Source organism: Microdochium trichocladiopsis (genome assembly GCF_020744255.1).
Source record: "Microdochium trichocladiopsis strain MPI-CAGE-CH-0230 chromosome Unknown B0I36scaffold_6, whole genome shotgun sequence".
Taxonomy (NCBI): domain Eukaryota; kingdom Fungi; phylum Ascomycota; class Sordariomycetes; order Xylariales; family Microdochiaceae; genus Microdochium; species Microdochium trichocladiopsis.
The window spans coordinates 2,566,223-2,584,445 of NW_025763549.1; the positions used below are offsets into that span (position 1 = coordinate 2,566,223).

The window sequence follows — 18,223 nt, forward strand, 5'->3', positions numbered from 1 at the left end:
AACCCCCTTCCCCGGCCAGCAAGCAGTTGAAACATGTGAAATGAGTCTATCTTCCCGTGGCCCGCCCCTCGCCGTGCTATCGCCACATCCCGTGCGTGCGTGAGACCCGCCGCCGCGCGGCGAATCAGGCAGATATGACGACCACATGGAGACATAAACGTCCTGCAGGACGTTTTTGCTTTTACGGGTAACGCAAGGAAGCACATGAAGGTCACAACAAGTGTCGGGCGGGGGGTCCCCGATGGCGCACGGCCAGCTGTTGCCCGAGATCATGCCACAGCTTCCCGGGCCCGCCGGCATTTGGTAGGCGTGAAGCAATGTGTTTTCCGAGGAGCTGAGGCTGCCTTGGATACTCTGCCGCATGGCGTGACCCTTTATTGAATGACCCTTTATTGAATGCGGGAGAGCATGCGGTGAAGATGGTGACGACGAGTGGGTAATGATGCTGGAACGCCAATTGAGAAAACCAATGTTAGCTGCGAGAATACACAAGAAGCGCAGGACTGCTCGGGACTTTCGGTGATCAATAATACCATGCGATCAGGTCGGTTGATAGGGCTGTGTTTGTTCGCCGGTTCCCCGCTCATTTAATGCCGCGGGCCGAGATTGATGGCACGGAACCCGGCCGCTTGCTTGCCGCGCCGACCGCTGCTGTATGACTGCCTGTGCTCTTGTGCATGCTGCTTGGCTGCGCTGGTGAGCAACACACGCTGCGTGGAGACGCGGGCCATGAAGGTGACAAGCGACCTGAAGGTGTCCGGCTGCTGGATGTATGGCTTGATGGCCAGGAGCAATTTGAGCCACGCGGTGGTGCAAATGCGTTTCCAGGCTGACTTGTTGTTGACCTCGTTGGCGACGAGGTTGGCATAATGGATGCTCTTCTGGAAGAATGTGGTCATGGCTGTGTCGTCATCGGTCAGATCGCGGAGGGTGATGCGCCGCTTACCAAGCTTGATGTTGGCGGTGACATTGCCCATGACGAAGCGCTCGGTCAGTGCCTTCAGCATGAATGTCAAACCGGCCGCCTTGAGTTCCTTGCGGCCGATGGAGCTGAGCTCGTACATCCACCATTGGTAGGCAGTGCCATGGAGCAGGATCGAGAAGTTCTCAACGAGAAGAGTTTGCCATTGGTCGGCCGACTCGCTCTCCATGAGGTCACCAAGTCGCTTGCTGAAGCCATATGGGTCAGTAAACGTGATCATGCGGTTTTCAGACACGGTGTTGAAGCCAAGAGCATCAGGGTCCTCAGCGGTAGGGTCAAAGAATCCAATGTCCTCCTTGCATAAGCGAGGGTACCGGTTGCTGCTGAAGTTAAGTTGCCTGTGATGCATGGCCGGGAGCCAGGGTCATGAGAGGCGTTCTGCTGCTGATGTTGAAAACCTTGCTGCGATGGGTGAGGGTTTCGCGGTTGCTGCTGTCCTCGTGGCTGAAGACGTTGGTGCTGACCGTGCTGGTCGATGACGATGACCTCAGAGGACTTCAACCAACTCTCCAGGCTGGTGCACTTGTGCTTAAGGTCGTTGTGCGCTGTAATGTTGTCATCGTACTTGATCTTGAGGTCCCAGAATGTGTCGACAAGCTTGTCGTGCAAGGCGATGTGATCGTTGTGTGCGTCAACGCCTTTATTATGGTTCTCGGCCAAGCCATTATAGAGACCGACAAGGTAGTTGTGGCCTTCGAGTAAGTCTTGCCCACTCTCGGCGAGCTTGGCCATGGCCTTGGCCTGGTCGTCAACCTTCTGCTCGAGGCGAAGGTGGGTGGTACAAAACTATGGCTTGGGGAAGAAGGTTTATGATGGCAACTCGTGTACGTTCAGTGCAATATTTATGGGCGGGTCTCTCAATTTGTACGCTCATCACCCGGTCGCACCTGCGAAGAGTGGCCAGAAGCCTAGGTACTACACTACGCTTCTCAATGCCTATGCTTTAGCGGGGAATCGTGAAGCTTGGCTCGAAGGTACTGGAGCCTTCAGGAACCTTCGAGTCCTGGCCAAAGAGTACCGCGAGCGTTTCATCGACGAAGCAAATGCCAGAGCTCGGAGCCAACGCAGAACCGCAGACTTCGGAGACGTTTCCGAGTCTGAATCACAAGAACATGAAGGCTCAAGTCCCGATAACTTTTTCGAGTGCCTGCCGTTCGCTGATTCGGTTAAGGAGGACAGTGACACCCGGCTCAGTGAAGACGATGTTGGACTGGCTATTTTGCACCGTCTATGCGACGAGGACAACGCTTCACGTGCCAGAGTGACGGTCACCGTCAGCAGCCCCGCCTCGGACGCACTGCAAGCCAAGGTACCACGCACGCCACCTTCGCCTGCGGTCCCCAGGCCTCCAAAACGTGGCACATGGAAAAGCGTGTCTGCAAAGCTGCCATTCTCATGAAGACTAGGCGCCTTCGTCTTTCCGATCTCTCTTGGGCTCAGGCAATCCTAGACCTGGCTTCACCGATTCCCCAGCACCGTATCAATCAAGTGAACAGCAGTGGCGGGGTCGAACCGCTGCAGTCCGACACTGATTCTTGCCCATACCCGACGTCGTTCTGCAGCAGCGGCTGTGAAGGCTCGTGCAGGCATGGAAAGTCAGCGAGGACAATCGACGAGTCATGGCTCATAATCTCGTCAACGAGCCCCGTCCAACCATGGGAGCAGATTTCAAAAACAATGGTAGCTACGGCCACAGATGGTGGAAGTTGGCCATGTCAGAGAGCTAGCGTCAACTTGGGTGATGATCCAGAGGGCCGAGCGAGACAGCCTTGACAAGGACATGGAGAGACCCAAAATTCAGCACCTTGTCTGCCCCGGATATCTTTGATGTCATATCGCGATGACATTGCTCTTGCCTTCCGTTGTGTCAATGCAGCTTCGGATTTTCTTGCAACGATTTGATTCATGATTACCTCACGGAGCCTGGGTGAGTGTGCACTTGTTGGAGCAGGTGGAGCAGGTGGAGGAGGCGGAGGAGGGACCGTTGTGAGCCCCGCGAGATCTTCACCGGGAGGAACCTCAGATGCCCGAGGACGCCATCGCAAACCTAGGCCATGGCAGAGCAGACGGAATGTTCCTACATCCACGTTAATAATTACGTAAAGCCTCATTGAGCAGGGTGCAGCACAAATGTGAGGAGGATGACGGGACACAACGAGGGAATTTTTAGTATGATGCGACGATCTCTGAGGCATGGTCATGCTCTCTTATGCAACGTTCCATGCTTCGTGTATCTGTGCCTCCAATTTTCGCTCAGAATACTTCATCGCTGTGTGGGTGTAGATTACAGACAGCGATAGGCATCACCCGGAAGCCAAAGTGCATCGTCGAACGCAAAAGAACCCAATTCTGAAGCATCGACCGAGCGTTGAGGTTGGCGAGAAGTTGTTGATGGGGTATCGGACCGTGTATGAAAGCTACGGACATGTCCTCGTAAATTGTCGCTGCGACCGAAACGCTTGGAGCAGTAGGTACGTTGAAAGTCTTGCCGTCTTTCGTGAACGCTGTGAGAATCTGCGTAAGTGTTCACGTTTCGCAAGGTCACGTGGCCTCATGCCTCGCACGCTGATGCGATCTACGGAAAGTCCAGTTACACTCCGGATATCTGCACCTGTAAATTACTTGGAGGCAAAGTGTGGATGTCGACAGCGGCGTCGACACTGTGCTGGCCACTCCAGCTCAGTGGAAGGGTTTCCGACGATTGTGGATCAGTGCAACTTAGCTGCCTGTTGATATGGAGGTATTTAGCTAATGTAAATTACCCTAGGGTACCTAGAGGTCGAAAACCGGGTGCGTGGTCCGCGCCGGCTGTGTGCCCGCCCGCCGCCCAAACCCTGTCGCTCCTCTCGACACGTGCCTGGCTCCCGGGTCTTGGTTCTGCTTGGCCGCTGCTGAGTCTGGACCCTACGCAGTAATTAGACTGCTGACCAGGCTCGAGGCCTTAAGACCCGCCACCCCATGCGGCATAAGGGTGAGTAGCAAGCACGATACTATGCACTCTATCGCAGGCGTGCCAGTGTAGGCCAGTCGAGCTACTCCTTGTCCCTCGAGCAGAGCGACACGGCACTTGTCGAGCCCGTGATTACGCGGAGCACCTGGCCGCTGCCAGCAACGCGGGACGCCAGGCTTCTGTGACGGAAAGTGCTTCACCGTCCGTCACTGGGATCGAGGCTGTGGGCGGAGGAACGGCAGGGGTCGTCCCATGCAGAAGCGCATGCGTGCATGTTGTGGCAAGGCGCGAGCCGGCGCGTCGATTGTCGCGGTAGCCGTCCGCGAGACAGAGGAAGAAGCAAAAGTCGGAATGGCAGCTCTGGCGGTTGGTCTGGTGCGATGTCCAGGAGGTGCGTGCTCTGGGCAGGCAGAGGCTGGCACGTCATAGGCAGGACACCTGGGCGGGCGGCGAATGGCAGGAGCGGCAATGGCAGCAGCGATCCAGATAAGACACGGCCGCTCCTCCATCGCACCAGGACGGCCTTTGGTCATTCACCATCACCATCGACTCACTCGTCGAGACCTCAGGAGACCAAGACGTCCTCCACCTCCCGGCGCCACACTTCGACTCGCCGAGACAGGCGTCCAGCCTGAGAACCGACCCGAACCCACGCCACGCCCGCCGAGTTGGCAATCTCGAACCTCGAAACTGGGGCTCGGGCTGCAGCCCACTCTATCTACGCCCCTCTCTATGCGTGCGGGCCTCACGGGCTACAGAAGAAGCACACAGCTTGGCGCCACCGCCTGGCGCCACCGCCCGACAGAGGAGTCCACCACACCACCACACCCACCACACCACACCACCACCACCACCTTAAGCAGGAAACCCCTCCTCGCCGTGCCCGGCCGTCCCCTTCCTCCCAACTTCTTATCGCCCGTCGCCCGCTGCTTGCCGCAGCTTCCTTCGTCGTCGTCCCTTGCTCTCCTGTCGCCTGTCGTCCGTCATCTACCTGCGAGCACTCTCGCGATAGTGCTGCCCGGCACCCTCGACAGCCACGCACGCCACGCCAGCCGACCGCAAGCCAGCCCGCACGGCCTCGCTGCTTGCCGCCCGCCCTCCGTTTCGTCGCTTCAGCCTCGAGCGCACGGGCTGTCGTCATTGCCACTCTCGCGACCATTAGAGCCTTTCCTGTCGTTTCCCAGCGTGTCTTCTCGATCCAGCGAATGCTTAATTGACAGTCGCTGGCCTGTGCAATCCATCCCTGTAAGCTTTATTTTCTCTTCTTCTCTTTCGTTGTTCTGCCTTCACGTCATCAGCCGCCGCCCAGACCGAGAGGCTTCGTCCACAGCAGCCCTGGCAAGTCATCGCCACCATGTCCCTCTCTCTCATCACTACTGGTCGTGAGTGCGACTATTCTGCTGCCGTTTGGCATACCCTTCGCGCGAATCGTGGCCATCCGTGCGCGCTGTGCTCTGGGCTGGCTCGAGGGCGATTCTGTCGTGCATGATGAGCCACCTTCACTCGTCATCGCTCGCCATGCTCTGGTTTCAACTTCCCCGGACCTCCCCAGTTTGTGTCAACACAACAGCCCACCAGCCGCTCGGTCTCCCTCGCTCCGAATGAGGCCGGCTTGGTTGCCCACGACGCGCCTGGCCACCTTGACGTCAACGGCGTCAAACCGCTGCGTTACTCCTCATCGACGGACGACTCTCGAGCTCGCGCAAAATCGTCGGCCGGTTCCGTGGTCACCAGAGAAATATCCACGTCCAAATCGCAGCACCCCTGGGCCTCTCCCTGTCCCTGCTCGTTGGGCACGGAAAGAGACCCTGGCAGCCCGAGCAAGCCCGTTCATTTCCTTCGATCCGCTCCCATCGATGATCCTCCGGCGCGAGTCTTGTTCCTAAGCAACGCGATTATTTTTTTAGTCTCTCCGCAGGAGCGCAATTCCCCGACTATGCTGACATAGAACTCATACCACCAGACGGACCAGCAGATTCTGTTTGGTCTGCTCGCAATAACTGGCCGACGCCCTTTTCTGAGTCCAACGATGATATGGCTGCTGTAGCTAGAGGCCACGGCGCGAACCACTCTCGATTCCACTCAATCGGATCCTCGATGCGGCATCACGAACACGAATCCACCTTCCACAACCCAGAACCTCCGAGTCGACCTCGCGACATCCCACACCGACAGGCGCCTCGATCTCCGGATTCGCCGTCACGGCACTCGACAGAGTCGCCACCTGCAGTCGCACCTGCCAAAGCGACATCAGCAAGCGGGGGTGCCCCTCGACTTCCGTCCCCGCCGGACTCCTCAACCTCGCATCCTACTCCCACTTGTGCACCAACACAGAATGCGGATGGTGAAGATACAGCAGATCCAATGTCGACACAGATTCAGACTGCCACCCCGGCAGCGTCTTCATTGAGCTCTGCCGGCTACCAAGCTCCTGCCCCGCCCGCTGATAAGTCTGCGCCACCAGGGCGAGTTATTATCGTCCGTGATCTGGCTCATATCGAGAGCCTAGCCCGCGACGATGTGCTGAGCAGCGGTAACCGGTCCGGAGGGCTAGCAGATACACCTTTGCATGCTATAAAGTACGAAATCAGCAGCATGCCTATTAGCGACGTCATCGAGATGTTTGCGGCTCTTCTTACCACTACGAACGACTTGCAACACGACGCCTTACACCGGAATGCGGCACATTAGCAGACGGCAGCCAGCCACAACAACGACGGTACATCCATAAGCCCCCTCAGCAGCTCGGTACTCGCTTTCCACGGCAAGAACGTGCCTGCCATTACCATATTGAGCTATCTGAGCCGCATACATAAGTATTGTCCGACTACGTACGAAGTGTTCTTGAGCCTGCTCGTCTACTTTGACCGGATGATCGAAAGAGTCAACCGCATGGTGATGCAGGCTGAGGAAGGCCGCCGGCACTCTCAGAGCCAGCCAGAACGCAGTGCTCAGACCTCCGCAACCCTATCCGACGCTGAAATGCCGGACAAGGACAGCGAGGACGATGACGAGACTGATTCCGATCTCGCCGATGATGAGGATGAGCCCAAGACAGCGAACGATACGCGGGCAGGTTCTCAGCCCACGCCGTCGCCGGCTCCCCAATCATCGCTTATCACCTACTTCGTGGTCGATAGCTTCAACATCCACCGTCTCATCATAGCAGGTGTAACATGTGCAAGCAAGTTTTTCTCCGACGTCTTTTATACGAACTCACGCTACGCTAAGGTATGTCTGCTGCACCTATGATCGTTTCATCACGGTCATCTTGCGTTCGTTATGTTCCCTGTGCTGATTGTAGCTGTCTCATGTCCAGGTCGGCGGCCTTCCTCTGGCGGAGCTCAACCATCTCGAGCTTCAATTTCTTGTCCTGAACGACTTCCGGCTTTCGGTGCCCGTCGAGGACCTTGAGGCGTACGCCACGATGCTCGTGGAGTTTTACGCGCGTGAAGTCGTGGGATCACGTTCTGTCGAGTCTGCGGATTCAGTCGAATGAGGAAGTGGCGAAGAAACAGACGGACACGACTTCCGATTCATGCCACGGCAAGAGCCAGCGATATTTTTATGCTCGGCAGTGCGTAAATGCCATGGCGACACGACCTACACGAAATTCCTGCTCGACATAGAGCAGGTTGGCTATCCACGGCGACCCTTGCAGGGTCCGTGATTGAGTAACACCCGGAGAAAGAGTGAGAAAAGTCTTATCTCACTCTACCGGCTGGGCAAGCACTAGGACCGTTGAGCATTACGATCGAGAGGGTGCGAGGACGGCGGGCCGAGTGCCAGAGCTCAGTCAAGTGGTGGACTAGCACGGAAGAGACCATGGTGACTGTGCCGTAGAGTGATACAGGATGATAAACTCTTCCCCGACCGAGCACAACGTCTCGACTCAGCTGCTCGGGACGACGGCACTTGCGCGCAGAGACGCGGATTCCAGGGCACGATAGGCGAGGATGGCGCCCCATACACACAACGAGGCACGGCATGGGAACTGTTTTGCGTGAGGAGGGTCGCTAGGTTGATCCCCGGACATAGAGCAGACTTTCTTGACATTTTGATCTTGCATGCCTTTCTCGGGGACGGACTCTCCTTCCGGGATGGCTCACCTAATGAATACAAATTTTTCACGGCGTTGCGTGTTTTATTCTTTCCATATCGCCACTGCCTGTTATCTTGCCACGGTCTCGCTCTGTAATGTGCAACGAGTCATTATATTCTAGTGTGCTTGTTCTGGTGCGCCTCGGTCCTGCCCTGTAAACGCAAAACCACACCTGCATGTGCTCTAGTTGCCGGGTATTCATCCCGTTTTCGCGAGGGTCTCGGAAACATCTCGAGACCGCAACGATATCCTGGGAATCGATGTGGCGCCCGTGCTTGCCATCAGACATATCCTGAGCGCACTACTCTTTCGGTCCTTAGGGGGGCCCTAGCGCATCCCGTATCCTCACACCCAAGCGAGCATCATATCCGCCGCCCACCTTGTCGTGTTCATGCTAGCTCATCCTTACGTGGGTGCTGGCGGCCGGGCACCGTTCCTTTAGTCCTGCTCTCGTCCCGTCCCCCCACCCACCTTTTGTGTATCTATCTTCTGCCCTTTGCTCCCGGGGCAGGTCATGGTCGCGCGCGCGCTTTATTTTGTTACCAGCGCTTGGTCACGGGCTTGAGCTTGACCATGAGCTCGCCCTTCTCCCACAGCGTAAAGACGCGCTGGTTCATCCAGTCCCGGCTCTCCGGCTGGAGCTCCAGGTCGAAGCTGTAGAGCAGGCGGGTGAGGATGAGGCGCATCTCGGTGTAGGCGAGGCTGTTCCTTTGATGTTAGTCATCCTTTTTTGCCATTCAAACCTTCATCTGCTCTGGACACTGGGCCTTGACCCCTAGGGTGGCCTGTCTTTCAGAGAGCAAGAGTAGGAGAAACAGGGAAGCACTCACTTCTTGCCGATGCAGTTCCGGGGTCCGATGGAGAAAGGCTGCATGACGTCTCGCTTGTCGTTGACGAAGCGGGGGTCGGTCGTGTTGCTGGCGAGCCAGCGCTCCGGGTGGAAGCTCTCGGGCTCGAAGAAGTTGCGCGCGTCATGGTAGGCGGAGAACTGGGACACGGCGACGATGCTCTGCGGGTGGTGCTTTGTCAGTCTCTGCTTTCTCGTTCTCTTGGATTCTCTCCCGCTTGTCCCTTCTCCCTTTAAGCCAATTCCGTAATTGTGGTTCGCGAGAATATTCTACATGGGTGCATGCGTGTATGCGTGTGGGTGTTCGTGCGATCAGTGAAGAGATGCTGAGTCACACTCACCTTGGGTGGCATGTAATAGCCTTCGATGGTCTCGCCGCCCTCGGGGACGATGCGGGCTAGGCCTGTAGGGACGGGAGGGTCTGCAATGTGTAGAAACCGACAGGCGCGGTGGGTTAGCTATGGGATGTTGCCTGGTGGGATGGACGTGATGGAGGCGTTGCAGCTTACAGATCCTGAAACTCTCGTTGAAGACAGCTAGGAGGTACTCAAGATGGTTGACTGACGTCAAAGTGATCTCGTCCTCGGATGCAAAGGCGCCGCGAATCTCGCGGACGAGGATTTCGTACTTGTCCGGGTTCTTGAGCAGGTTGAAGGTAGTGCCGCTGAGCATCGTCGCCGTGGTCTCGCTACCGGCGATGATGAGGATCATGGCGTTGGAGGCAATCTCGTCCTCGGTGAGGCCCCTGGCCTTGACCTTCTCGTCATCGCTGTTGTTGTTGCGCAGAATGTAGGACATGAAGTCCTCGCGCTCCACGTTGCCCGAGTGGAGGCGCTGCAAGGCCGTCTCGCGGCTGAGGTTGACGTTCTCGGCGTAGCTCTCTGCAAGGCGCTTCGGGGTGATGAGGTCGGCGAAGGGCTTGAGGAAGGGGTAGCGGTTGAGGACCCCGCGGTAGGGCACGACGGTGAGGCTCTCAAAGATCATGGCGACCCAGGGGTGGTAGACACCCCTCTCGAGCATGCCAAAGGGCTTGCCAAAGGCGAGGTCGCCGATGAGGTCGAAGGTGGTGAAGTTGTACCAGAGGACGATGTTGATGGCCTCGTTGGCGGCGGCCTTCTCGCCAATGCGCCGGATGAAGAGGTCGATGTAGCCCTTCATGATGTCTTCCTGGCCGCGGAGGGCCTTCTCGGAGAATGCGTGGGCGAGGACGCGGCGCATGCGGCGGTGGTCGTCGTTGTTGGCAATAATGATGTTGGAGGCATCCTCTTCGCGGACGGCATAGAATATGGGATCCTTATCGAAGTTCTGCTCGGCGTTCATCTTGTGGCCGTAGATGGGCTTCCAGGCGTCGGTGGAGTTGAAGGAGACCTGGTTGGCCGTGTAGCGGACGGCCGGGCCGTACTTGTCGTGGAGCGTCTTGAGGTGGCCATCCCAGGTGCCGTTGATGTAGTGCCTCACATAGAAGAGGTCGGTGATGGCCCAGTGCTTGGGGCCGGGGACCTTGGCGAGAGGGTGGAAGTAGAGGCGATAGATTGTCTGGACGATGAAGTAGGCGAGTGTCTGTGTTGGGGAACGCGAGTTGGGCAGGTCAATACAGTGAGCACGTCACATGTGGTTTGACCTAGACCCTGCTTCCTGGTCTGGCCGATTCAGGGAAGGAGGAACTTACCGCAATCACTCCAACGCCTGCCAGTTGCAACGGAGAGGCAATCATCATCAAGTTTGACCGGGATACTGCCCTGTTCGAGAATGGGACGTGATCTTTGTTCTCTGTCGGCGTCACTGGTGTCTGTGGGCTGGTTCAGAGGTTGTGGACAATGGACATTATGGAACCACCTATCGTGTGGTGCAATACCACTTATAAATGTCTCCAGAGTATCAACCCACCCGGAGGGGGGGGGGTCCCAGCGCCGCACACAGAGGTGTCGGAGCCATGGCGGAAAGTCCGCCGTCGTATGATTACGAATACGCGCAGCAGGATGCGAGAGGGATGCCTGTGCCTGCGCCTGTGTTGGGGCATTTGACGTGTGCGCGACTCAGGGCCGACTGGGGAGGCTCATAACGGCGGTCTGAACTACCCTACCTCGCTCTCTTATCGTAGGTATGTTCCTTGCAAACCTTACATAACCTCGGAGACTCGGGACCCAGGATGGGCAGCTACTCCGTGCCACGTCTCGGAGCGGCCCATCCTGGGTCCCGAGCCTCCGAGGTTATTTAAGGTTTGCAAGGAACATACCTACACTTGCGGCAGTGGCCTCGTGTGCTCCGGCAGATCTGGGCAGTAGTATACCGTTGGCCCATCCATGCCCATGCCTCCTGGCCATGCTGCGTATCGACGTCGTCATCGGGAGCCGGGCGTGCCGACAAGTTCCCGAAAAGTAACCGAGGGCACGCCGTGTCCCAGCACGACGTGTCTACTTCACTTGACACTCCAAGTACTGGACCCGGCGCCCCCGCTGTCCCGGCTCTTCTAGAGCACACATGTTCGAGCGGTTGCCTGGTCTCAAAGGTCAGCACTGCAGTTATTTCGTGACCAACCTCAGTCTAGTTCGTTTCATCTTTTCAACTGGCCCTTCTTGCCGGGGGTCCGGTCCATAGCCGGCCTGGTGATGCGCAGTTGTTGCACATACTGAGCATAACATAAGCGCGTGTTTCTGCGGATGTCGCAGTTCTTTCTTTTTATTTCGCACTCAGCTTTACCAAGCTGTCGTGTTCGCGCACTTGGTCCTGCTTGTCGTGGGAATGGGGCCACGCGTGGGCAGTTCTTGGAACTTGGGCAGGCTTTACCCTACAGACCCTGAGTTCGGAATTAACGCTTTGCGACCTAATTCTGCAGCGGCTTCCGTCTCACTGTTCTGATGAGTCAGCACGTAGTACGAGCAGTGGTCCATACGCCGTGCTCACACGGCACGTGATAGCCTGGCCCCACCCCCCAGCAAGCCGATCATCAGTCGCGTCTCAGCCCGTGCGCGGAGTCGGGACCCAGGACAGGACTCGTCAGGGAAGGAGCGGGGCGTGTGCAGTGCTCAAATTCAAATGTGATGTCCACATCCCGGGCGCTTGGCACCTCGCACTCCCCTGCCGGCGGGTCCTGCTTGATAATCTTCTCTGATCGCAGTCGCCCGCGGGCGCCGTGGCTTTCCATGTCCGAGACCTGCGATGCCGCACTCCATCTCGGCGCCAGCGTCCCGCGACTTTGGTCCGGTTCTTTGTCCGCCACCCGTCACACCCCCTGTGGCCTCGTTGCCGCTCCGCTCCCGTCGCTGTCTTTTCCCCGCGACCACCGGCCGTCCTTCGTCCCTTTTTATACTTCCAGAGTCCCCCGACCCAAGTGCCTGGTGTCTCCCAAGGTCCTCTCGGCCATCCACTCCTTCTTACACCTCCCTCGCCCGGCTCTCCACGGCAACTGACGGCAATCCCGCTGTTGCTGCCAGACTCACCACAAACACGACACAGTCCGCAAACCACCACCCCCATTGCATCAATAATTCCGTATCTGGTCAGCATCGGTCTCGCTCTTGGTGCATCCTGGGCTCGTGCGACGTCCCAGCTTAGACCCAATCACCATCACCGGCGCGCGGCCGCATAGCCAATCACGACGCAACAAACCCGGAGCAACCGACGGCGAGTCCTCGACCATAATGGCGGATCACCGTGATCCGGAGAAGGCCCAGGAGGGCATTTCAGCACTAGCTGACTCCGCCCAGATTGCTGCCGCGCACAAGCACATCTCTGGCAAGGCACCCACCGAGCCTCCGTCCAGCTCGTCCGGCTCCGACGCCACCATCTCCCCAGAGGAGGAGCGCGAGAGAGCAAGAAAGGCAAACCCCAACGGCTTCGCAAATGCTCAGGGTGGTGTCAACATTGATCGCGCAACCGCCGATTTTGCCGAGCTTCAGCGCTCAATTTCGGGTCACTCTCGCATCAGCCGCATCCAGAGCCGTCAGAGCCAGAGGGGCGGTGCCGATGTCGAAAAGGTCAAGTCCAGCCGGACCGGTGGAGACGAGTCGGACAGCACCGAGGAGCTCTTCGACCTCGAGGCTACGCTCCGTGGTGGCCTGGCTGCCGAGCAGGAAGCGGGCATCAAGCCCAAGCACATTGGCGTCTACTGGAACGGTCTCACGGTCAAGGGCATGGGTGGCTTCTCCAACTATGTGCAGACCTTCCCTGACGCATTCAAGAATTTCTTTGACATCCGGTCGCCCCTGAGGAATCTGGTCGGCAAAGGGCCGGCCTTCACCGAGGCCACTCTCCTCGACAACTTCAAGGGTGTTGTCAAACCCGGCGAGATGGTGCTCGTTCTGGGCCGCCCCGGTTCGGGCTGCACGACCTTCCTCAAGAATATTGCCAACCAGAGGGCCGGGTACACGGGCGTTTCTGGTGAGGTTCTGTACGGCCCATGGACTGCGGATGAGTTCAAGCAATACCGTGGCGAGGCTGTCTACAACCAGGAGGACGACATCCATCACTCGACGCTCAGTGTCGGACAGACTCTTGGTTTCGCCCTGGATGTCAAGGTGCCCAACAAGCTGCCCGCTGGTACCACCAAGAGCCAATTCAAGGAGGACGTCATCTCAATGCTGCTCAAGATGTTCAACATTGAGCACACGCGCAACACTGTGGTCGGAGATGCCATCGTCCGTGGTGTCTCTGGTGGCGAGCGCAAGCGTGTCTCCATCGCCGAGATGATGATCACCAACGCATGTATCCTGTCCTGGGACAACAGCACTCGCGGTCTGGACGCCAGTACTGCGCTCGACTTTGCCAAGTCTCTTCGCATCCAGACAAACCTGTACCAGACGTCGACCTTTGTCTCTCTGTACCAGGCCTCCGAGAACATCTACAAGCGGTTCGACAAGGTCCTCGTCATCGACTCTGGCAAGCAGGTCTACTTTGGGCCCGCCACCGAGGCCCGCGCTTACTTTGAGGGCCTTGGATTCCTGCCGAGACCTCGTCAAACAACTCCGGACTACGTCACTGGATGTACGGATGAGTTCGAGCGTGACTATGCCGACGGCTACTCTCCCGAGAACGCGCCTCACAGTGCAGAGACCCTCGCCGAGGCCTTCGACAAGTCCACTGTCGCTGCTCGTCTCCGCGAGGAGATGGCCGAGTACAAGACGCAGCTGGAGCACGAGTCTGGCAAGCACGATGATTTCCAAACCGCTGTCAGGGAGAGCAAGCGAGGCGGAGCTAAGCGCTCCGTCTACGGCGTTGGTTTCCATCTCCAGGTCTGGGCCATCATGAAGCGCCAGTTCGTCCTCAAGATGCAGGACAAGCTCAGTCTCTACCTCTCGTGGCTCCGTGCCATTGTTATCGCCATCGTTCTCGGTACCCTCTATCTCAACCTCGGTCAGACATCAGCCAGTGCCTTCAGCAAGGGCGGTCTTCTTTTCATCAGTCTCTTGTTCAACGCCTTCCAAGCCTTCTCTGAACTAGGCTCGACGATGACCGGCCGTCCCATCGTCAATAAGCACAAGGCATACGCTTTCCATCGACCATCCGCGCTGTGGATTGCTCAGATCTTTGTTGATACTGCTTTCTCAGCGGTGCAGATCATGGTGTTCTCGATTATTGTCTACTTCATGACCAACTTGACGAGAACTGCCGGCGCATTCTTCACATACTACCTTCTGATCTTGGTCGGCAACATTGCCATGACTCTCTTCTTCCGCATCATCGGATGTGTCAGTCCCGACTTTGACTATGCCATCAAGTTTGCTGTTGTCTCCATCACGCTGCTGATCTTGACTTCTGGCTACCTGATCCAGTACCAGAACCAGCAGGTTTGGCTGCGCTGGATATTCTGGATCAACCCCTTGGGACTGGCATTCGCGGCCTTGATGGCCAACGAGTTCGGAAGGAGCACCATGACATGTTCGTCCGAGTCTCTGGTTCCCACCGGCCCGGGTTACGACAACATCAACAACCAGGTCTGCACCATCGCTGGATCGACGCCAGGCACTCTCGAAATTGACGGTGGTGCCTATATCACTCAGGCCTTCCAATATGCTCCCCAGGATCTATGGCGCAACTTCGGCATCATCATGGCCATCATCGTCTTCTTCCTTGTCATGAACGTCCTTCTGGGCGAGTTTGTCAAGTTTGGAGCTGGCGGCAGCACCTTCCGCACGTACGCCAAGCCCACCAAGGAGCTTGAGAAACTCAACGCAGATCTCGAGAGCTCGCGACTCCAGCGCCAGAAGTCGAGACGCGAGGGCAAAGACGAAACTTCTAGCATCAACTCTGTCAGCGTCCTCACATGGGAAGACCTCAACTACGATGTACCTGTTCCCGGCGGTACTCGCCGTCTACTCAACAGCGTCTACGGCTATTGCAAGCCAGGTCAGCTTACTGCCCTCATGGGCGCTTCCGGTGCTGGCAAGACAACTCTCCTGGACGTCTTGGCGGCTCGCAAGAACATCGGCGTCATCGCTGGTGATATTCTGGTTGATGGCGCGAAGCCGGGCAAGGAGTTCCAGCGATCCACCTCTTATGCGGAACAGCAAGATTTGCACGACCCGACCCAGACTGTCCGCGAGGCTCTGCGCTTCTCTGCTGATCTAAGACAACCTATGACGACTTCTCAGGAGGAGAAGTATGCCTACGTCGAAGAAATCATCGCCCTGCTCGAGATGGAGGACATTGCTGATGCCATCATCGGATACCCTGAGGCTGGCCTGGTCGTCGAGCAGCGCAAGCGCTTGACCATTGGTGTGGAGCTTGCCGCTAAGCCTGAGCTTCTGCTGTTCTTGGATGAGCCTACCTCTGGTCTTGACAGTCAGAGTGCCTTCAACATTGTTCGTTTCCTCAAGAAGCTCGCTGGCGCCGGCCAGGCCATCCTCTGCACCATTCACCAGCCCAACGCTGCTCTGTTCGAGAACTTCGACCGCCTGCTTCTGCTCCAGCGAGGTGGCCAGTGTGTCTACTTTGGCGACATCGGCAGCGATGCGCATGTTCTCCGCGACTATCTTGCCCGCCATGGTGCTGTTGCGGGCGAGTCTGAGAACATCGCCGAATTCATGCTCGAGGCCATTGGTGCTGGTAGTCGTCCACGCTACGGTGACCGGGACTGGGCCGACATCTGGGCCGACAGCCCCGAGCTTGCCAATGTCAAGGATACGATCTCTCAGCTCAAGGAACAACGCATGGCTGCCGCCACGGAGATCGGTCCGGCTCTGCAGCGCGAGTTTGCGTCGCCCAAGTCCCATCAGCTGAAGACCGTCATGCACCGCATGAACGTGTCTCTCTGGCGCTCCCCAAACTATCTCTTTACTCGCGTCTTCAACCACGTCGTCATCGCCCTCTTCACTGGTCTCACCTACCTGCAGCTCGACAACTCTCGGGCTTCGCTGCAGAACAAGGTCTTCGTCATGTTCCAGATCACCGTCTTGCCCGCTCTGGTCATGTCGCAGGCTGAGGTCATGTGGGTCATCAAGCGAGCCATCTTCTTCCGCGAGCAATCGAGCAAGATGTACAGCACCTTCACCTTTACCACCACCATGATTGTTGCCGAGATACCGTACTCTATCCTCTGCGCAGTCATCTTCTTCTTGCCCATCTACTACATGCCTGGCTTCCAGTATGAAAGCTCGAGAGCTGGTCTCCAGTTCTTCTTTATGCTGCTGACCGAGCTGTTTGCCATCACTCTCGGCCAGGTCCTCGCCGCCATCTCTCCCTCGGCCTTCATTGCTTGCCAGTACGACCCGTTCATCGTCATCACATTTGCCTTGTTCTGTGGTGTGACCATTCCCTATCCGCAAATGCCCGGCTTTTGGAAGGCGTGGCTGTACCAGCTGGACCCTTTCACGCGCCTCATCGGTGGCACCGTTACGACAGCTCTCGAAGGCGTCGAGGTCGTCTGCAAGTCTAGTGAGCTTCAACGCTTCAATGCTCCAGGTGGATCCTCCTGCGGCGAGTACATGGCGCCGTACTTCAGTTCTGGTGGCCTGGGCTACATTGCCAACAACGCCACCAGTGCTTGCGAGTTCTGTGCCTACAAGGTCGGCAACCAGTTCTACGAGCCTCTTGGCTTTAGCTTTGACAACCGCTGGAGAGACCTGGGCATCTACGTCGCATTCATCTTTAGCAACATAGCTATCCTCTTTTTGGCTGTAAGTACTGCCTCATCACTGATAGTGTTGTTGAATTTGACACTAACTTGTGTTTCTCCAGGGCCGCTTCTTGAACTTCAACCGTCGCTAAAGCACTGCCCTAGGCGTTGCCACGTTTCATTGCTTCTTACGAGCGTGCGAGGACGTTGTCCCACGCAGCCTATGTGCTATGATTCTGCCGTCTCAGATCCGGCCACATCGGATCTCGGCATATCGGCCGGCATGTTGGTCCCACATGTCTTGATTTTTTGTTTGGAATTTCCATCATAGAGCACAAAAGCCTACCACTAGACTGTTTTCTTAGCACCATTCATCCCGCCAGGAACCCACTCTCTACATATCCCTTTTAATGGTCCACAACACTGCTGTGTGGCGCATTGTTGCAGCATTCTAGCGCTCATAAGATAATAACATAGACACTGGTTCTGACTTCGTGGCAAAGACCGTTGCATAGCTGTGCTGCACGAGGGGTAATGGTGACAAGATGGGCTTGACCAAGTACAGACTGACTTGTGCATCTCGCCCTTGAGAATCGGTTCCGGGGATCATCTATGTTCATCTGTGTGCGATCGGACTCCCCATGGCTCCCCCCTCGCTCGAAGAACAGAGATAGGCACGATGATGGGCTCTCTGAGCAGGAGAAACAGTCCCATGCCCACAGCCGCAACCCCATCCGCACGGAGCCGTGCGGTGCTGACGGGTGATGCTCTTCCCTCAGCGGAACCACTAGCACTGCTTTTACCACGGCAAAACCCGTGATGCAGGTAGGACTTGCACTGCGCCGTGCCCAGGCGGGCAAAGGCTCGGAAACATCGGACCAGCTGGGGCGCGTGGCTGACAGTGTTGACGGTGTCCGGTGAAGTCCTGAGCGATGTTGCACTCGCATAGGGGGGCACGCCCGCGCCGCGGGCACCTAGAGCAGTATCATCATGGTCGTCTGCAGGCCCCGTCGGCGTGGTGCCGGCCGTATGTTGGTGCCCGACCTGCGGCCAGAAGCATGTCCATGGTGAAGACATTGCTGCGGGTCGCTCTCGGTGGCCGAAGCAGTCATGGTGCTTACTGATGTCCTGTGTCCTGTGGTCCTGGAGGATGATTATCGGTAAAAGTGAGCCTCCGAGGTTGCTGCTGCAGTTGTTGTGCCTGACAAGGGTTGGTCGTTGTCGTCAAGAACAAGCTCCGAATCAGGCCGGCCGGGGGTAGCTTACGCTATACGTGGATGTGGCTGGCA

The 18,223-nt window shown here is 57.3% G+C and overlaps 8 protein-coding genes across 8 annotated transcripts; 4 read left to right on the forward strand and 4 right to left on the reverse strand.

The window, feature by feature from the left end:
• Positions 1 to 583: 583 nt before the first annotated feature.
• B0I36DRAFT_326122 (uncharacterized protein) lies at positions 584 to 1,768 on the reverse strand. Its single transcript, XM_046154304.1, has one exon. It carries the CDS (start codon positions 1,329 to 1,331, stop codon positions 588 to 590), a length of 744 nt encoding a protein of 247 aa, XP_046011909.1. The 5' UTR covers positions 1,332 to 1,768; the 3' UTR covers positions 584 to 587.
• Positions 1,769 to 1,770: 2 nt separating this feature from the next.
• Positions 1,771 to 2,381, forward strand: B0I36DRAFT_411663 (uncharacterized protein; the record flags this gene model as incomplete). The annotated part of the gene is made up of 2 exons (XM_046161945.1): positions 1,771 to 1,894; positions 1,930 to 2,381. The coding sequence occupies 2 exons, from the start codon at positions 1,771 to 1,773 to the stop codon at positions 2,379 to 2,381; spliced, it is 576 nt and encodes a 191-aa protein (XP_046011910.1).
• On the reverse strand, positions 2,346 to 3,674 carry B0I36DRAFT_326123 (uncharacterized protein). Its single transcript, XM_046154305.1, has one exon. It carries the CDS (start codon positions 3,181 to 3,183, stop codon positions 2,698 to 2,700), a length of 486 nt encoding a protein of 161 aa, XP_046011911.1. The 5' UTR covers positions 3,184 to 3,674; the 3' UTR covers positions 2,346 to 2,697.
• A 662-nt stretch (positions 3,675 to 4,336) lies between these two features.
• Positions 4,337 to 5,927, forward strand: B0I36DRAFT_134295 (uncharacterized protein). Its single transcript, XM_046148267.1, has 2 exons — positions 4,337 to 5,177; positions 5,840 to 5,927. Exons 1-2 carry the CDS (start codon positions 4,386 to 4,388, stop codon positions 5,873 to 5,875), a joined length of 828 nt encoding a protein of 275 aa, XP_046011912.1. The 5' UTR covers positions 4,337 to 4,385; the 3' UTR covers positions 5,876 to 5,927.
• A 369-nt stretch (positions 5,928 to 6,296) lies between these two features.
• Positions 6,297 to 7,431, forward strand: B0I36DRAFT_364140 (cyclin-domain-containing protein; the record flags this gene model as incomplete). The annotated part of the gene is made up of 3 exons (XM_046158909.1): positions 6,297 to 6,553; positions 6,665 to 7,163; positions 7,252 to 7,431. The coding sequence occupies 3 exons, from the start codon at positions 6,297 to 6,299 to the stop codon at positions 7,429 to 7,431; spliced, it is 936 nt and encodes a 311-aa protein (XP_046011913.1).
• Positions 7,432 to 8,573: 1,142 nt separating this feature from the next.
• On the reverse strand, positions 8,574 to 10,595 carry B0I36DRAFT_364141 (cytochrome P450; the record flags this gene model as incomplete). The annotated part of the gene is made up of 5 exons (XM_046158910.1): positions 8,574 to 8,736; positions 8,865 to 9,043; positions 9,223 to 9,302; positions 9,391 to 10,441; positions 10,551 to 10,595. 5 exons carry the CDS (start codon positions 10,593 to 10,595, stop codon positions 8,574 to 8,576), a joined length of 1,518 nt encoding a protein of 505 aa, XP_046011914.1.
• A 1,927-nt stretch (positions 10,596 to 12,522) lies between these two features.
• B0I36DRAFT_244117 (ABC-2 type transporter-domain-containing protein) lies at positions 12,523 to 17,086 on the forward strand (the record flags this gene model as incomplete). The annotated part of the gene is made up of 2 exons (XM_046150031.1): positions 12,523 to 16,995; positions 17,057 to 17,086. The coding sequence occupies 2 exons, from the start codon at positions 12,523 to 12,525 to the stop codon at positions 17,084 to 17,086; spliced, it is 4,503 nt and encodes a 1,500-aa protein (XP_046011915.1).
• A 153-nt stretch (positions 17,087 to 17,239) lies between these two features.
• Positions 17,240 to 18,169, reverse strand: B0I36DRAFT_134381 (uncharacterized protein). The gene has a single exon (XM_046148268.1). The coding sequence runs from the start codon at positions 17,879 to 17,881 to the stop codon at positions 17,393 to 17,395; it is 489 nt and encodes a 162-aa protein (XP_046011916.1). The 5' UTR covers positions 17,882 to 18,169; the 3' UTR covers positions 17,240 to 17,392.
• Between the last annotated feature and the right edge of the window lie 54 nt (positions 18,170 to 18,223).

What these genes read in the sequence shown, in the direction of transcription:
- B0I36DRAFT_326123 (XM_046154305.1), bottom strand. Translation starts at nt 3,183, where the DNA reads ATGACCATGCCTCAGAGATCGTCGCATCATACTAAAAATTCCCTCGTT.
- B0I36DRAFT_326122 (XM_046154304.1), bottom strand. Translation starts at nt 1,331, where the DNA reads ATGCATCACAGGCAACTTAACTTCAGCAGCAACCGGTACCCTCGCTTA.
- B0I36DRAFT_134295 (XM_046148267.1), top strand. Translation starts at nt 4,386, where the DNA reads ATGGCAGGAGCGGCAATGGCAGCAGCGATCCAGATAAGACACGGCCGC. An exon ending in GGCCTGTGCAATCCATCCCT is followed by an intron (nt 5,178 to 5,839) that starts GTAAGCTTTATT and finishes TTATTTTTTTAG; the next exon opens with TCTCTCCGCAGGAGCGCAAT.
- B0I36DRAFT_134381 (XM_046148268.1), bottom strand. Translation starts at nt 17,881, where the DNA reads ATGCGAGTGCAACATCGCTCAGGACTTCACCGGACACCGTCAACACTG.